The following is a 14,292-nucleotide window of genomic DNA, read 5'->3' as shown; positions in this document are numbered from 1 at the left end:
TCAATTTTAAAAACAATTTAATTTTACAATTTTAAATTGTTATTATTTTGTGTATAGCCATCTTTAAACGGCCAGTGAAACTTTTTCAAAGCTTGAAAATGTGTTACTGGATAGTTTTTATAGACAACGAACTGGTGCTGAAGAACAATATCACGCTTCTTATATATATTAAGCGTTCAATTGCTCTTGGTTATGTTTTTATTCAGTGATCTGAAACGATGCCGTTCACTCTACGGAAATTTGTTTCTAGGGGATTACAGTTCTTGTCATAATGCATCCTTTTGTTGAGAAATGACAAAAATTGGGAAATTTTGTAATTATTTTTACCAATTTCTCGCAATTGTTCAAAAAAAGATAAATGGGCACTGGCCAATTGGTTTGGTAGTCCACTACAGAGTAGTTTTTCAGCCAAATCTTTACATTGCAAAAACATATTTGAACAATTTTTTTTTTGGTTTTTGAGTGCTAATTAATTGCTCTTGAACGCAGTTCATAGCAATTATTGTAAACGTGTGTGTCTTTTTTTATGCAAAATTTTCGCTTGACGGTTTTGACTTTTCGAGTGACTTTTACGCCCTTGACTTTTTGCATTTCGCGTGATCTAAAATTCTCTCTCTATCACAATTTCAAGCAGCTGAACTCAATTGGCGGCAATTTAATACTAAAAGTGAAATAAAAAGTGCGCCGAAACTGATTTCATTTTTTTACTTTAAATCTTAATAGTGGTATATGTTAGCCTCTAATGTGGTTATTTGAGGCCCACTATAGAACTTTTTAGTCCCATTTAGGCTACCCCTCCCCCCCCCCCCCCCGACTGAAGCAGGCTGCAATTGATTAGAGCTCCCACTAGTCGTTCAATTCTTCCGACGTTTAGTCGGTTATGTTTTTTTGACAATTTGACTTTTCGCTGCTTATCGGAATTTGTGCAAGTGATTTTCAAAGTCATTTACCATTCAAATTAGGGTTGTTTTTGGGTTTTTGTCCCTGAAAAAATGCAAAGCTATTTGATTTCGTGTTTTGATAGTGACTCTGTTGAGTCACTATCAAAACAAGAAATCAAAAATAGAAACGTTATAGACGCAAAGAGACCAGTTTTTGATGATCGCCACCCGAACTTTGTTTTCATAAGTTTTAGTTACTATTTATTGATAATGTATCCTCTCATTGTGAAACGAGAACGTCTAACTACAAAACGAAATCAAAAAAGTTTGAACTTTCAATTTGGACAAAATTTAATTCGCTTTTCTTTAGTTCAGAGCTCCTCCAATATTTGACCTGAAATCTTTCAAGTTTCACTCTTCTCTCATTCTGCTCAAAGTGCTTTTGAGCAGTAATTGTCACAATTGTCTAATCAATTCATTATTAAAAAACCCATTCTGCTCAAATGGTTTTAAACAGCAAATTATCGAAAAATAGAAAATGACTTAGATGCCAGCAACTTACCATGTGTATTGATACTAGCCCCTGTATCCTCTCATGAAGAAACAGGAGTATGTCCAACTACAAAATGCCATCATAATAGTTAGCATTTTAAAAATGTGTTTGTACAAAACTCAATTCTTTTCTGTTGTTTAAATCCCGATCGGATAGCTTTATGCGTAGCAATGGCGACTATTTTCCGGCAATATACCCGGCATGAAACTTTTTGAAACCTGAGGGCATGAAAGCACAGTTCAAGTTTTACATCTTTCCTAGTCTGCGAAATTCGCAGTTCACTGAAACTGCTGTGAAGCCATTTTGTGTTCAGGGAAATTTTGTTTTCTTGCATCAGATTAAAACCCAGCCCCGAATTAACCTAACCCCCTTGTGAGGCTATCTACACCAAGCGTGAGATTCAGTAAAATAGCGGCTAAAGCAGATTAATTTGGATAATCTCACGCGACTGGACACCTGCCTCATCAGCAGCTGTGTTCTTGCCTCTGATTTTCTTCACGCAACCATTATTTCATATTTCATGTCACGTGAACCTAAGTTTCTCCACCAAAATTCAACAAGGCTCCTTCATTGATTTTGTTTCCCCGCTGGAAATTGCGTTTCTTTCATTTACCTTTTCAATCAGTTTAATTGATTAACGATATGTACAAAGTTTTAGAGTTTCGATAGTGCACCTCATGCTTTTCTTGCCAGCACTACTAATTTTCGACTTCAAAGCGTACAAGTACCCCCACGCAATTACGGAATTTGAATCTTACGAATGGAGCTCAATGATCAATCACAATTTCGCAATTCTTCTTAAACATTTCGACCTAGAGTAAATGCACAGGCTTTGGCAGTAAATTCATAAGCATACAGCTATTAAATAAGATGACGGGCCTTTCGCGTTCACTCCTAGAATGATATACAAAGGCTGTTAAAACCTAAGCTGTAAGTCAAGGCACTACTGCTGCTAAAATGAAAATAAATGATCACTACTGCTGCTAAAATGAAATAAATGTCAGAAATAGCTTCGTAGAGCTTTGGCTTCAAAATAATAAAATAATGAGATCTGAAAAACAACTATTTTGCTACTTGTCGAACATATTCAGTTCAGACTGAAAAGCTACCAAATAATTGCGAACTGCATTGAGATAATCTGAATTGACCTCCCCTACTACAATTAAATAAAGCAAAAATCAATTTGAGAGAGGAATAGTCAATTTTAGAGCTAGGTACGCCATATAAGACCAAAAAAATATTACCGCGAATAGAAAAAACTTGCTCCAAAAGCTGTAAAAAAAAACGTCACGCACAAAATTGAGTAGCAAAATTGCAAGAATTAAATAACAAAAGCTTATATAAAATAAGCGCTACCTCATTCGGTCGTAAAAAAATTTTTGCCGCAAAAATCCGACAGAAGGCTAATAGTTGCGCTCAGCTATCGATATTGCAGCTGATGACGAAAACTGGTGACTTAAAAATTGAGAACTATACCAGTTTCGAAATCAGACAGGTTAGTAGATCAACACAAAATCAAACATAGTTGTTAGATTGGCAGAAAAATAGCCGCAATAGATTCGTAGATCTGCAGTCTCCAAAACATAGTATAAGACACAGACCAAAAAAATCTTTTTAAATTAAATGCTGTGATATTTTGGAATTTATTGGTGCGCTTATTAGATGCCCTCAAATACCCTTCAAATTGAGTGACTCACTTGACCTTATCTCTTTGAATTAAAATAAATTCAATTTCAGAGTGAGGAAGTCACGTTTGAGAGGAAGGTAAGTCACCCGTGACCAAAATTTTAATCACATGAATGAACAAAAAACTCTCCACTAAAAGTGAAAATGACATCACGCTCGCAAATCAGCTGAAATTGCATGACCGAATGAACAAAAAGCAGATTTGAAGTGCTTGTGACGACAAAGTCCTGACATAATTCAAAGAATTTGCATTGAGTGGACCAATGAACAAAATTTGAACCAGAATGGATTAGGAAAACTATTTAGAAAAGAATCAGATAAAGAAATCAACAGATAAAAATCAATTTTTGTTCAAACACCTTTTTCGTACTCCACTTTAAAATTAGAGCGAAAAAAAAATTCGCCGCAAAATTGCTTGCTTATTCGTCGCACTTCCTATTTAGGCGTGAGTGACCAAAATCACTTAAATTTTACTTCAAAAACCAGGAAATTGTGTGAACAGATCTTTAAATCAATCAAAAGAATCCCTGAAAAGACTTGAAGTAGGAAACTCACTACACTCATTAACCTGATACATCTCGTACTTGATTATACATTTTAGAAAAATTAGAGAAAAATGCTAATTATTTGTAACTGACAGAAACTGATAAGGCATCCGATAAGATTTACATTTGAGATAAAACTTTTTGGAAAAAAGCTTACAGAAATACATGTAGTTCGCAACAAAATCTCACTAATAAATTTCCTTATAAAAATTCCAACGAAATTCTTTAAAGAGCGATAAAGCAACACTTTCACTGAAGAAGAAAAACCTTTTATTGAAAAAATTGGAGTTAAAAACAAAATCTGCTTTGAAAAATCCGCACGTGATAAAAAAATTCTCGCGCTTAGTATTTTTTTTTTCACACTTACTTTTCTCGCTCTCTCTCTCAAATAAGGGACATGAACAGAAAGCAACTCTCTTTCTTCTCTCACCAATTTGAACTTAGCACGTTGTTTTCACGTATTTCACTTCCTGTTTCAAATACACTCCAACAAAATTACCGATAAAAAGACGCTCCACCAATACTCCTCTCCGAGTCGTAAGACAGCGCCTCAATACAATTCAATTTCTTTGAATTGTAAAAACCAAGAGGAGCCCAAAATAGCCTCAGATACCGCTTTGCGGCTATTAATAAATTAAGAGTGGAATCACTTGCTGCATTATGTAAGGGTTACTGACGTCAACCTGGTTATTCTTAGATACATGGTTCTATTCCATCTGAAGAAGTCTTCTGAGCAAATGAACAGTGCATCGCTTGATGTTGTTTATATGCATAAGATATGTTTGGGAGCAGGAGCACGTAACAAGCTTCGAAATTAATTTTGTTCATCTCATATCTTGCAGGGTCAACATTCTCTTGATGCTAAACATATCAAACTACAACTTGTTGGCACATTTTAATAGTTTCTTGAAAACGTTTTTGCTAACTCGTGCAAGGTTTGTGATTTGGGCGCCAAATCCACCAATTTTGGCCATAATTGCCTGGAATCGCCTCTCCGAGAATTCTACGTAAGAAAATGACAACAGCCCAATCACCTGGAATGAACACCCGGACATTTGCGTCAGTAATCAGCAATTAAGAAACGCTTTTAGCCACCAGTCTCACCATAGATATTTAATTCTCAAGTTTACAATTTATAAGCTACGCTTCATTTTAAGTTCAAAATTTCGAGCGACGTTTTTGAAACCCAAAAAGGAGTGAGCTCCACAATATTTCGCCTACTTTTTCATGAAAAAGTATTTCTAAAGCTTCAGTCGTTTCTGCTCTACCATATATCAAATGGTAACGCTTTTTAAGGTAAACTATGACGACTCATTGTTCTGTCTTCTACAAAACCTCAAGAACTAATTCAAGTTACAAGTTTTCATGCAAACATACGAATATCAAGATTTACAAAAATTTATGAAAAAAAATCACTTCGATAGAATTCCGAAAAAGAACAATTTTGATAGTTCAAAACTTGCAGTGAACAAAACTATCAAACATATTTGAAGAATTTGCCCCGTTTTGTAAGAAATTATCTCAAGAACATTGCCTTTTAGTTATGGTAGTTTAAGGTGCCTATTCTGCGGGTAACAGGAATCTGAACATCAGCAAACGCTTATTGTTCCGACCCCACTTGTTTGTTTGTGTGTGTGCGTGGGGGGGGACTATATACTCAAATGTGTTTTTTTGTTGAGTCAATTTTGGCCGATCGATATCTTCATCGTAGAGAAATCTGAGTGGTATCATCAAAAGGCTCGTCCAGCGTTGAATTCGAAAATAAAGATTTTTTTGAATTTCGTTTTTTTTCCGAGGAGTTATTGAGGTTTAAGGTATTGTGTGAACACGAATTTGACAAGATTTTTTTCACTTTTAGGGGAAATTTTTTCAAATTTTTTTTCCAAGATATTAATTCAAAATTACATTTTACGCTTCAAAATCAAAAAATTTTTGTGTTCCTAATGGATGAAAGGCAATAAAAAGGCTAGTTAATGTCTCCTAGGGGATTTTAATATTAAAAGACATCAAATTCTAATTGAGAGCTAGTTTTTAAAAACCTCATATTTTTGTTTTTTATTTTAAGTCATTTTGAGACTAGTCACTTTTCATGTCAAGGTTCCGCTAAGGAAAAAAATCATTTACAGTCAAATGATGCCCAATGAACAAATAATTAGTTCTGAAGGAATCGCTCAAGTTTTTTATAGCATCGACTTTTCGTAATTTTGAATGAAAAATTGAATTTCATTTAAAGAATTTTTGTACTCCTATGGCAGTCTTGTTGACTAAAACTGAAACAGGCTCCCTTATGGGCATCATTTGAACCTATCTAGAGCTTTAAGTGGGCAGCTAATTAGCCGATTTTAAACTTATTTATGTGTACTTGTAAGTCAATCTCAAAAATGACAGGAGCACTTCCTTTTTTACTGCAACCAAAATTAAATTGGTTAGCGGTTTAATCTTTTATTGGTTCTATGACTTCGATGCCACAATTTTTCATACTTTTCTTTTTAAAAAATTGAGCATTTATACATAAATTTAATTCCTTTTGAAATCTTATAATGTTATCCTAACAATGACAGTTCTCATTTGATAGGAGAAGTAGTTCAATTGATCATAGATAAACATTTTAGAGAAAAACGTATGGTTTTAATGACTTCAACACTTTCTTCTCGCTATTTTCTACGGAACACTTTGTTTTGCCTGTATTTGCTGTCCTTTTCATAGTCATAAGACTTATTATGAAGACTTATTGACGACCTAGGAATGATAGATATCATTGCCTTCCCATCGAATCACAACTTAGCATATTTATTGAATTCCGTTGAAACTATTGAACTTAATGGCTTCGAAACCTCGGGTTTTCTCAAAAATTTTGTCGTTTTAATATAATTTTCTTTAGTTGTTGTTTTTTAAAGTCATTTTGTTACAAAAAAGTATCATTGCTGTTGAAAAGTTAATTGAAAATGAAGAGTTTTTACTGAATAGTTCATTTTTAAATGGCTTAGACACTTTACCCTATTTTTTGAATTTGCTGTTTTTTCCTGTTTCAATTCTTTATGTAGTCCTTAAAATTTTTCGAAATGCTCAGAGTTCTCATAAGCTTGTAATTGATTATTGAGTTAACTTATTCAATGCAGTCAGTGTAAAGCTAAAGTTCCTGATAGTTGTTTTCAATTTTTTTGAAACTTTCAAATTTTTGTCAACTTGTAACATATTCTCATCACTGAGAGGTCCCATCCGCTTTTTTGTCATTCAAACTCTACCGTGTTTATTGATATTATGTCGTAACTATAATTTTGTTTGTTGGACAATATGCGTTTTCATAAATATTTTGTGAGTGGTCAATATTTGTGTTTCTTTTTGGTCTTCTTTTAGCAAATTCGCGTGATATTTTAAATGATTTTCAAATGAAGCCCAGGTGAACATATTAAACCTTTTAGTATAATTTTAACTGCATTAGTATAAATAATAAATGAAATAAAAACAATATTCGGATAATAGCTAATGATTTTAATTACCTAAAAAATATGTTTTCGCAAAATGTTTATTTTTTTTAGTTATTCTGCACAATAAGCCGCTTCTATGGCTTAGTCTAACTAAATGACGTTTTAGTGAATTTAACAAAAACCTTTTGTTAAAAGCTGGTCTTTAAGAAGTTTGAAGTTAATTGGTTTAAAAATATGTTGATTTATTTATTTGAGTTTATATTAATGAGATTATTAATGAGTTTTTAAAAAATGTTAATTTATATTTTGAGTATCGCCTCAATGTTTCTTCTTTTGTCGTGGTGTTACGTAGTCTCCTTAAAAAAAAGCCCCATCTGCTTTGTACATTAAAAAAGTAAATTTGTGTAATTAGCGTTTTGTCTGATTGTATTTTGACGTTGTCACTAGGTGCTTTTAAATTTAGATGTTGTTTTTGCCGTAAAAAATAGTGTTTTTGCTTGCTTTGTTTTTTCTTCTCGTAGTCTTATTAAGGGTAGATCTCGTGAGCGCTCTAATGAGGCATGGCATTATGTAATACAATTAGTAGTTTGGGTGTGTAACGACTTCTTTAAACATCTAATTTTGATTACCTCTTCATTTGGTTGACAATTAATAAAACATAGCTGGCAGATTGCCAGAAAATAGCCGCAATAGATTCGTAGATCGGCGTCTAAAAAAACAGTAAAAAAGACAGACCAAAAAAAATCGTCCTTTCATTGAAGGCTGATCTGTTATATTTTGATTAAAAATCTGTATAAGTTATTGCTGCCTCTATTAGCTGATCTCAAATAACCTTCATTTAGAGTGATACACACCCATTTGACCTTATCTCTTTGAATTAAAGTAAATAAAAGTCAATTTCAAATTGAGGAAGTCATTGTTGAGAGTGAGGTAAGTCAAGTGTGACCAAAAATTTAATCACGCGCATGAACAAAAAACTCGCTCCACTAAGAGCGAAAAATGACGTCACACATGCAATTCAGTTGCAATTGCATGAACGAATGAACAAAAAATGGCTGTGACGTCATATGGTCGTAACAAAAATCATGACGACGAAATAAAAAAACATAGCAGGACAAGTCCTGACGTACAATTCAAAGAATTTTCATTGACTCCACAGAAGAATTAGACCTAGAAAGGACTATCAGTGAATTGAGAAAACCATTTTAAAAAAATCAGAACAAAAAAAGTAAGAAAAACACAGAAAATCAATATCAAAATGCCGCATGTGAACGAAAAAACCACTACCGAGAAATGAGAATTAAAATTCAAACAAACAACTAGGACTAGAATGAGCTGCGAATGGATTGGGAAAACCATTGTGAAAAAAATCCGATCCAAAAAATCGAAAAAACAGTAAAAATCAGAGTGAAATTGCCGCATGTGAACAAAAAACCACTAGTGAGAAAGCGAACTTTTGTTCAAACACCGTTTTCTCACTCTACTTTAAAATTAGAGCGAAAAAATTCATGTCGCAAAACCACTCGCTTTTTCGCTCCATTTCCTATTTCGGCGTGACCAAAATCACTACTCCAATTTGACTTCAAAAATCGTGAAAATGTGTGAACAGATCTTAAAAAAAAAGACAGCGCCCCAATACAATTCAAATTCTTTGAATTGTAAAAAAACCAAGAGAAGGCCAATAATAGCCTCAGCTATCGCTGTGCGGCTATTAAAAATGTAGATGAGCTCGGGTCGGAACATCATGTGCAAACGCACATTAACGAGCCTCCTTGTTAACTATACTCCCTGTGATTAAATCCAAACAGTAGTGTTTGGAAAATTAACTGAAGTCAAATTAGTTTTTGATGTTATTAAGAATTTTGTTTATCTCTTAATGAAATAAATGTGTCTCCTATGTCAATCAAAGAGTATCGGTATATTGGAACGTGAATTGAATAAAATAAGTCATGCTATGGCAATTAGCCAAGTAACAGTGGTAAAGTATAGCACAGAAGGAGCGATTCTCTACTAGTTACCAAAGGGGGCAATTGTTGAAAAGATCCCCGAATCCTGTTTATTTGAACACCTAACAATAAATGGAAAGTAAACATGCCTTTTATGCCTGAATTTTTCTCCATAACTACTGCAAATACTACATGCGAAAAGTCAAGCTAGCATAAACTGGCTATCTATTATTTCAAAGAGCATGAAAAAAGCAAAAAGGCATTCAGAACCTGCGTTTCTGAACAAAATAATGTTACGGCACCCTTCAAGCCGTTACTGGTGGTTAGACAACCAATGTCATCTGTCACATGTGATGTGTAGCTCTTTTTGTAATTGCGACAAATCACAAAATGTTCAGGACGTCAGTTGCTAGTTTAGTCAAGATTGCGAAGGTCTTCTTCAATTTATGAAGCAAAATAAAATGACAGGTTTAAAATGACATGGGTGCAGATCCATGGTCTCCGGACACCAGCATTAGGTAATAAACATAAACCGACTAACGGCGGACAAATTGCTCTCGAATGACAGGCAGGGCAATTTAATTCAAAGGGGTAGCCTAGATAATTTTTTACGGCTGCAAAACTTTCGCTCATGGAGATTTTCGAACCCCCGTTTTCGAATGTAGTAAACTGAAGCATCAGCCACTCAGCTTTCAGGCCCTTGTGATATATCTTACTATCCCTTTTGTTTTAGTAACAGACCTAATTTCTGAATAAGAAAGTTTTAGGCCACGGATAAATAAAAAAGTCAAGCGTGGAAAAGTGACTCGAGAAGTGATATTGCACAATAAATGTGCATATGCACAAAAAATACCCTCGCTAACAAATTTCTGAATAAGCGCAATTTAGATCACGCAAATTTCAAGAAATCAGTAGTAGTAATAGTAGAAAACTCAATTCACCTTTCGGGAAGTACAAAGGAAACGATAAAAAACAATATATGAAACAAAAAGTATAGAGAAATTAGCAATTCAACGACAGAGGTGACAGTAGCATTTTATGAGGAATACGCGAGCGACAGTTGAATTGAACTTTGATCTAGATGACATTAGGAACCTGTGGATTGTATTTTTGTAAGTTGTAAACGGCATGTCAAAAGAAATAATGTTTCGTCGAAGAAGCTCTTTGCAGCATGAGTTGATCTCACGTAAAGTTTGCATCACTGTTGATTTTTTGCTAGCTGGAACTTCGAATAGACAGCTGGCTTGGGAGCGAGTCTGTTGTTGGGACAATGACAACTTGTGATGCATGTCAATCTGATTGTGTTGTATTTTCCACAGAAGTATAAGAGCTATTTTGCTGAGCTCGAAACAAGTCGGTAGAACATCTAGCGACTCAAGCGTGAAAGTCAATCAGGAAGTCACATCAAAAGAGCAAAATAATGTTCAAGAACAAAGGCGCAAAAACGGTCAGGCAAACATTTTCCATAAAAAACACGCGTTGATAATAATTGCTTCAAACTTCATTCGAGAGGAATTAGAAAAGAAACTTCTAATTTGAGGTACTTTTTTTTGTAGTTAACTGTAGACAACTGCCTTGCTATGATTAATTTCAGCTACTCTAGATTGAAGGAGAGAAAACCTACATCAAGACAATCTCAAGAATTTATGCGTGAAAACTCAGTCAAGTCGGCCAGAAAATATCAAACTCAGCAAAGATCTTGAGAGCCCATTTTTTTAATGTCTGTGTCTGAAAAATAGATAGAGAGAATTCGGATATTCATCACTTTCGTTTCGCCCGATTCACCAGCTTGTCGCTGCAATTGTTACTCAAAATTATCTTAACCAAATTTTCTATACTGGCGTTTCCTACTTATTGGGGACATTCTTTTTCAGTATTGATGTATATTACCCTCACTGTCTGAAAAAAAATTATTTCTCTCAATCAAATTTTAATCAAACCTCACTTCAAAACAAACGAAATAATTACCAATTAACAATCACATATCATAAATCAAACCAGATATCAAGATGTCAAATTTCCGGTTCTTTACATTATATCAACACCCCCAAAATTATTTCCCCTATATGGTATCGTTACGACAGCTAGGGGGAGAGATGCCGATGGTTAAAACCCAAATTTGCATCACAAAGAAACCAGGGGTCTGATAAGTTGAAAGGCTTTCGGTTTTACCCAGGAAACTTACTTTTAGTTATCTGCAAACTAATTGGACCCTGAAAACCTAATTGAAGTTAATATCAGGCCCCAAGTTTAATATCTCAATCACAATCAAGCTCTAGTTTTCAATTTGAAAATGTTTGACTTAATTGAAGTCAGTTACTCGATCATAAGTTTGTCACAAAATCCCTCGGATTGGTAAACGAGCAGCAGATGCATAAATTTGGCAACAAAGGCCTCCAAGTGAAATATGGCTTTATCACCCATATTACAACTCGTTTCATAATGCGCAGCCAATCGGGCCAAGACTGGCTTAAACCCAAAATCGACTTTTTCTATCATAAATTTGGTCAATTCCACAAATATCACTTGAGACGGGATGCACTTTTCCAACAGACAATACAATCGTTTGCGAACTTGAAGAACTGTTTCTTTGGACTGCTTTGCGAGGATAATGGAGGCTGTTTCTCTTACATACGACTGCCAAGGAGCCTCTGGAAGGTCCGCATCTTGTGGATTAGGAGTTTGTTTCAACTTCATCACCTCGCACTTAAGCAACGCAACACGCAAGTTCCTGTTAGCTGATTGCGCGATTCTGGTAGCTGTTTCCAGAGTTATCGAGAACCTTTCCTTCCTTGATACCTGATGTACAACTTTAGCAGCCTCCTCGACCGTTGGAGCGGGAATTCTTATCATTTGACATCGACTCCTCAAAGCAGGAATCACTTTCCCTACTGAATTGGCTATCAAAATTAAGCGGCAAGACGCAACGTATTTCTCCATTGTCCGTCTCAACGCGTGTTGTGCATCTTTACTCAGATTATCAGCCTCCGAGATGACGATAACCTTGAATGACTTCTGATTGGATGCGTCCAATTGGTTACTTTGTGCGGTTGTTTTAATCAAATCTTGAATCACAAATCGGTCATAGATACCCGCATCACTTGGATTTATCTCCAAGTGGTAGTTACTCGCGATTAGGTTAATTTCGACCTTTTTGTTGTTAGGGGTCTCAAACGTTTCGTGACTGAGTCGGGTTCTGTCTACTCCAGCTCCGTACACTTCTCTTAGGAAACACATGGCTCGGGTTCTCTTCCCTGCTCCAGATGGGCCGAAGAAGAGGAAGTGGGGAAAGTCTCCACTTGAGGCCATTCTTTTGAGGCAGTTCGAGACATTGGAGTGGAAAGAGAGCTCTTTGAATGACTTTGGCTGATTTTGATCAATCCACAGTCCAGTTGCGTTGTTCGAGGATGACATTTGAAGGCTGCACCTTTAGCAATCTTGCCAGCAAATAACTTCTGAAAAGTACAAAATATCAAATCACCTATATGTTAATTATGGGTTATTTTGGCTGTGCAAGCTCTAAGGTCATGTCTTTAAAGTTAACTTCTCATCAGTAGCATAAAGGTTACAAATTCAATAAGCGTCACATGGAATTAACGAAGACAACAGACATGCTAATGAACAGAAAAATGCGTAGAGCTGAAGTAAAAAAATGCCTATTCTACTTCCAGAACAGCTCCTCGAGTCGTCCTATTTGTTCGACTCCAAAGAGGGACAACCTGAACCCAAGAGAGCATTCTGTTATCTCAACGGAGTACAAAGCATAATTGAAAAATTTGATTCCTTTGCAAAAATCTCTAGGAATCTGCCAACAGTTCTAGATTTCCTAACTGTATTAACATTAATTGAAGATATTTACGTTGCAATAAACATCCGACACGTAGCAAGTTCCGGAGACCTATTTCAAAATTGCTTTAAGTTTATGTCTCAAGCACGAAGTAAATTTAATCAAATAGGACCCAAAAAGGAAATAAAAAATTGACTGAGTTATGGCTAATATTAAAACGAACAACTTTTAAGAACACACTCTTTTATAAAAAACTTTCTGATCACGCGAAAAATTAGTTTGCAATATTTTAAAATATGTAGAGAGACCTTTCAACAAATAGATTTTACTATCTGGAGGTTTTAAGGAACTGATTCCTTGCTGTGACCTATGTAGAGGACAAAAAACATCTAGGAGACCGCAGGATAACTTACACAAAATGATTAACAGAAAAAAGAGAATGCTAAGGGCTTAAAAACTTAAACCTCTCAAAGTAACAGAACCTCCCATTTAAGAGTAGGTTCACAATAATTGATTTTTACATATTTAAAATTCAATTGGTGAACCAGAAGACATTTTCAAAGAGTCAAGCTGAAAAATTATCTAGCAATTTCTCAAAAACGAATGCTGATGAGCATATAATACCGCCTGCATCTTAATTCATCAGCTGTAGAAAGAAAAGTTCAAAAGCTCTTAAGAAAACTTGAATATCCCGCATGATTTGGAAAGTTAATTGAATTCCAAATAAAGTCAACGTCACTGTCATAAAAACGTATCTCAGGATCCCGAGATTTCTTGAACAAAACTGCAAAATTCATCAACTCAATTTCAAGAAAAACTAATTGTTTTAACAGCTTTATCATATCACTTTAGTTTAAAAAAAACTATGATAACTTTAGTTATCAATAAGATTTACTCAATTGTCAGAGACAATATCAGCCTTGATGTCTATCATTAACAAGCCATCTTCCCAATATGGAACCAAACGAATAAGCAATATTTCACACACGCGCGATAATATTGTCATTTTGCAAAGAATTAAGTGCTTAGTGAAAACCGAAAAGATCAATGTATCGAAGACGATAAAATCAACAGAAAGGCTCTATGCGAAAACGACTTCTATTCGCCAAAAAAGTCACCAAAGTTTTTCAAAACTAATAAGAAAAACCGGAAAAGTGCAGTTATAAATTCTCAGAAGTTTATATCTGAAAAGCTAAAAAAATAGGTTGATAGATTTTTTAAAGCAATAACTTGAATAGCTGATATTCAAATATATTTCAATATTTCGTTGCCTTCTCTCGAAAAACAGCTTTAAAAATTAAAGATGTTCTTAAGCGCAGGACCTCTCGTTTCGAGTTCACTTCAAAATATAGCGGGTAGCTTGCCAGAAAATAGCTTCGATAGCTTCATAGGTATGTTGTCTTACAAGATTATGAAAACAGACCAGACAATTTGCTGCGATGTTAAATTTTTATTACTTATTGCTG

General features: G+C 34.8%; 1 protein-coding gene across 1 annotated transcript; it reads right to left on the bottom strand.

Moving 5' to 3' along the window:
* Nucleotides 1-10,949: 10,949 nt before the first annotated feature.
* LOC142349964 (replication factor C subunit 3-like) lies at nucleotides 10,950-12,527 on the bottom strand. Its single transcript, XM_075401834.1, has one exon. The coding sequence runs from the start codon at nucleotides 12,451-12,453 to the stop codon at nucleotides 11,356-11,358; it is 1,098 nt and encodes a 365-aa protein (XP_075257949.1). The 5' UTR covers nucleotides 12,454-12,527; the 3' UTR covers nucleotides 10,950-11,355.
* Nucleotides 12,528-14,292: the final 1,765 nt, after the last annotated feature.

This window comes from Convolutriloba macropyga, chromosome 11 (assembly GCF_964194025.1).
Source record: "Convolutriloba macropyga chromosome 11, txConMacr16.3, whole genome shotgun sequence".
Classification (NCBI taxonomy): Eukaryota; Metazoa; Xenacoelomorpha; order Acoela; family Convolutidae; genus Convolutriloba; species Convolutriloba macropyga.
This window is presented reverse-complemented; position numbering and strand designations above follow the sequence as displayed.